At 41.1% G+C, this 4616-nt stretch overlaps 1 protein-coding gene across 1 annotated transcript in view; it reads left to right on the top strand.

Annotated features, from left to right (window-relative positions):
• yap1 (Yes1 associated transcriptional regulator) overlaps nt 1–4616 on the top strand; it is a 39239-nt gene that overhangs the window by 2543 nt on the left and 32080 nt on the right. Inside the window, exon 2 of the mRNA XM_014012784.1 lies at nt 645–880. Within this exon, the coding sequence (XP_013868238.1) occupies nt 645–880 (236 nt within the window). The remainder of the gene's footprint in view (nt 1–644; nt 881–4616) is intronic.

Raw genomic sequence — 4616 nt, 5'->3', positions numbered from 1 at the left:
CTCTTCACCACGACGGACCGGTACAGCGCCCGCTTTACAGCAGACGCTGCGCCAATCCGCCTGTCCTCCTCTCAAGTGGAGGAGTTTAAGTTAATTTTATAGTTTTGTGATATTAATAATGCTAATGTATTGATATTTTTCTAATTTTGATTTAAGTTTGCTTGTTTAGCGTCGTCACAGTTGCTAGGTGACATGACGTACGCCGGGGTAAGGAGGGGAGGCTAGACCGTCCAAATTCACAGCCTCTTTTTTTCCGGTCTTCCCGGTCTACCAAGGACCCGGCCTGTCGTTTTGGACACAGCCAATGTTTACTCACAATGCTATTGCTACTCTTATTCTCTGGTGCTCAAGAGGTAGAGGATCCAATGGCTGGCTCACTGCTGCCAACTAGTGGTCAGAGGCTGAACTACAACATAAAAATGAACGTCTGGCAGGAAAGTTGACATTTTAAACCTTAATTAAATATCGATACAGGACTTCAGAAAATCGATACAGTATCGGAAAATGAAATATTGCGATATTTCAGTGTATCGATATTTTCTTACACCCCTAATATTTAGGTAACAAACACAAAAACGATACAATAAATATCATTTTGTGAGGACTGGTTTAATTCGACTTTGTGTTGTTTCTTCTAACCCCAGGCCAGCACGGATGCTGGGAGTGGCGCGGTGCTCACCCCCCACCACGTCCGTGCCCACTCCTCCCCAGCCTCGCTGCAGCTGGGGGCTGTGTCCGGGGGCTCCCTGTCAGGGATGGCCTCAGCCGGCGTCTCTCCTCAACACCTCCGCCAGTCTTCGTACGAGATCCCCGACGACGTGCCCCTGCCCGCAGGGTGGGAGATGGCCAAGACTTCCTCTGGCCAGAGATACTTTCTCAAGTAAGCATGCCTGCAGAAGGTGTCTGCTTTTATAGTCCTTTAAAAGATGTATTTAAAGGTACTCATTGCAAGTGATGAACTCTGACATGAAAATAGGTTTATCCTGATCTTCATCAAATGGAGCCTTACTCTGGTAGTTTTTCAAATATAATGATAAATAACTGTGAAATACACTTGATGCACATGTGACAGAATCTATCAAAAACACTTGGAAGCTTTTGTCTCATATTTTTACCAACACTAGGTTGGCTGTAGTCTCTGTAAGTAAACAAATACGGAGGAATCGGGCAAGCGTAGAGTCTCAGCAAAGATGTTTATGTGGAAATATAAGAGTGAGTCTGCTGCTAAATGTGGTGGGAAAAAAATCATTTCAGGAAGACGACTACTAACCCCTAATTTACTCTAGAGCAGTGGTTCCCAAACTTTTTATCTTCTGACTCACAAAGTATCCATGGCAAAAACTTGTGACCCAAATATTACTGGTCTGAGTACACGAACTTCGTTAATAACCATAAAAACACAGGCTTTTTGACAACCTAAACAGCTTATACACAAATATAAATACTTATTTTGTGTTTTTGTAATAATTATAGGGAAATATTACATCAGCATTTATTTTATTACCCTTTAAATTGATTTCTGGAGATTATCCAAGGTGCTTCATGACCCATGATTGGGTCCCAAGACCAACTTTGGGAACCAAAGTGCAGTGGTTCCCAAACTTTTCAGCTTTTGACCCACAAAATAACAGTAACAGAGACCTGTGCCCCCAGCTATTTTTGGATGATAAACATTTGTATCAGGTCAACAAAACAAGGGCATAGTAACAATATTTTTTATACTACATTTATCCATTTTAAATACTAACCTCACTCCTTTGTACAAACTAAGGCAAAAATGTAATTAATTCTGAAAATCTTTTCATGACCCCACCTTGATGTTTCGGGACCCCACTTTGGGTCCCGACCCCAACTTTGGGAAACACTGCTGTAGAGGAGGTTCCGCTCCGGTCCGACCTTCGCTAGCCTGGTAAAAACCAGACCCTTGTCCTTCACTTTGCTTCGTACGAGGGTCTGGACTCTCTACTATAGAGAAGCGATTCTTGCAGGAGGCGTGGCCTCTGCTGAAGTTTAAAATGATTGGATCGTTTGGCCGCTACTTATGTCGCTGTGAAGGAGGCTAAGCTAAGAAGCTAACCGGAAATCGCGTGAGCTGTGAACAACTCTACTGAGAGGAGAAATATACCTAGCCGAACGAGACGACTGTAAATGAGAGCTGCTGCTTTGTCAGACAAATTTAATTTAATTTGGAAGCCTTATCAACACAGACTGGCTTCATTCACTTCCTCCACTGCTGTATGCTAAACTAACTAGCAGACACTGCGCAGAAAATCAACGTCGTTCAAAACTTCGCCTTCGGTTCTCTGATTGGAAAAGGTAAAATAAACTACAAGCAGACACTGCGCAGAAAATCGACTTTCTGTTCTCTGATTGGCCCGGACGAAAATTCTCCCGAAGAAATCCTTGTCTATGGGAGAAATCCCAGACGGAGCAGAGAAGGGAAACTAGAACTGAGCGGAACTGCGTAGGAAGACAAGGACCAGGCTAGACCTTTGCAGAAAATACACAACTATTATAATCAATGAGAGTATTTACACTGGCTCCACATGGCGGCGGTGTGCAGATGGCGATCTGCCAAAATTAGATTTGATCCAATTTCTGATGGACGCCGGAGTCGGTCTACAAAGGTCGTGTCGCACCAACGGGAAAAAGAACCAGCACAACATCCGTATTTTCAAAATAATTCACCGAAGTCAGACTAATTTTGTTTAAATTCCAGATATATTAATAAATCTATGGATATATTTCTACACAAATGCTGTCAGAATGTATCGTTCTGTTTGGGAAGCAGATGGCAACATGTAGCGTGCAGCATGTGTAAACATGGATTTTATTTTGAAATCAGAAGTTAAAAAAAAAACAAAAGCGATGCAGTTTCAGCTGTGTTTGGAGTCTATCTTCCAATTGATTAATTGGATTAAACAATTAATTATTTTTGCTCTGACTTCCACATTCATGGATTTATCGCGCAATCTCACATTTTCTTACATACGTACACTGCTTTGACCTCCTCTGTGCTTCCCACCGGAGCGGACCGGACCGGAGCAGACTCTGTGCAAACAGACAGCAGCGCACTGCGCAGCGGAACCACATCTAGTGTAAATTAGGGGTGAGAATAGATATTAAGGATTAAACAGGGTGATTTTAACACAGAGCTCGACATTCAAACACGCAGTATTTGTGAAGCTTCTGTTAGACCAGTAAGTACTGATTCAGGTTCAACCTTTCTTTAATCTGCGCACTTTACTCAGTAAACCTGAGCATAAATCTGCACTGATATGTTCATTTGTGTCTGTCAAACGCCTCTTTTATCTATTTTAACCAACTTTTAGTCACATCAGCTGCTGGGAGTTGTCCAATCTTTACTTTTTCTTTTGTTGTGTTACTTTAAAGATACACTATCCATCAATGTGGGAAATCTGCTTCATGTTTATATTTATATTACAATGAGTAGCTTTAAAATAGTTATTCTGTCTGTTTATGCGTCTTTATTTAACTGTAACAAGACCAGACTAAAAAGACTCCAGTTGAAAATCCATCGTCACACTGACCAGTTTTAACTCTCTGTAGTGGTCATGATGGGTCCAAGTTAGCCGAGCGGCCCGTCGTCTCACACTGAAGCTCTGTTCCGTCTGCACAACGCTGACAATAACTTTCCAATCAGCTCCACTCCACAATAGCGGGCAGTGTGCTCAGAAGGAGACAATTGCAGAAGTTAGATTGTAGGTTATTAAATCTGGTGGCGTCTGCAAACAAGAGAGGTCTTGAGGGACCTCTGCTGTATGTGGTGTTCCTTTTCTGCGGCTCAGGTTTCAGTAGAAACAATTGACCAGTGTAGCTGCCCCAGACAGAAAGGCCAGGCAGTTCTGCTGAACTCATCTGCTAACCGGCAGATCTTCTCCACGCTGACCAGCCAAAGGAAATCAGGCCTCGAGACTAACGGGTTGCACTGGTTGCACCAGTGCTCCTAACTTTATTTTTATCTTGGGTGCACCCACATTTTCAACTGTCACATTTAACTCGGCAGTTTTAAAGGTTGACTTTTTAGAAAAAAAATCACCATCCATTAAGTCAATATTAACTCTCAAACAATTTGTTAATAATCTAGTAAATGAAGTTCTTTATTTGGATCGGAACTGTACAAGACTTATTGACAGAGTATTTGAAGGGATTATATGACCTGGAATTTTAACGGCAACATCTCAAGGTAGATTAAATGAAAGAAATAAGTGCAAATGTTTCAGGGCTGAACATCTTCTAAATATTTCAGAACTGAACATTTCATGGTTAAATGTTTTTTAGATGTCATCTTCTGCAGTTTGGCCTTCTGGATCTTTGGCCTTGGCTAAACTGGCTTTCCACATAGCATCAAAATCCAACACAGTACAAAATAACTGAAAACTACATTTTAAATTTGTTAGACTGGCTGATTTCTTTTTATATTGACTTATAGATAATAGATGGTTTCAGCTCATGTAATCATTTAATACTATTTATTCTTTATATTTGAACATTTAAGTAAGTAAGTAAGTTAAGTAAGTAAGGTAAGTAAGGTAAGTAAGTAAGGTAAGTAAGTTAAGTAAGGTAAGTAAGTAAGGTAAGTAAGTTAAGTAAGG

Source organism: Austrofundulus limnaeus, unplaced genomic scaffold (assembly GCF_001266775.1).
Source record: "Austrofundulus limnaeus strain Quisiro unplaced genomic scaffold, Austrofundulus_limnaeus-1.0 Scaffold94, whole genome shotgun sequence".
Lineage (NCBI taxonomy): Eukaryota > Metazoa > Chordata > Actinopteri > Cyprinodontiformes > Rivulidae > Austrofundulus > Austrofundulus limnaeus.
Note: the sequence above shows the minus strand (reverse complement) of the source record. Positions and strands in the feature narration are given on the sequence as shown.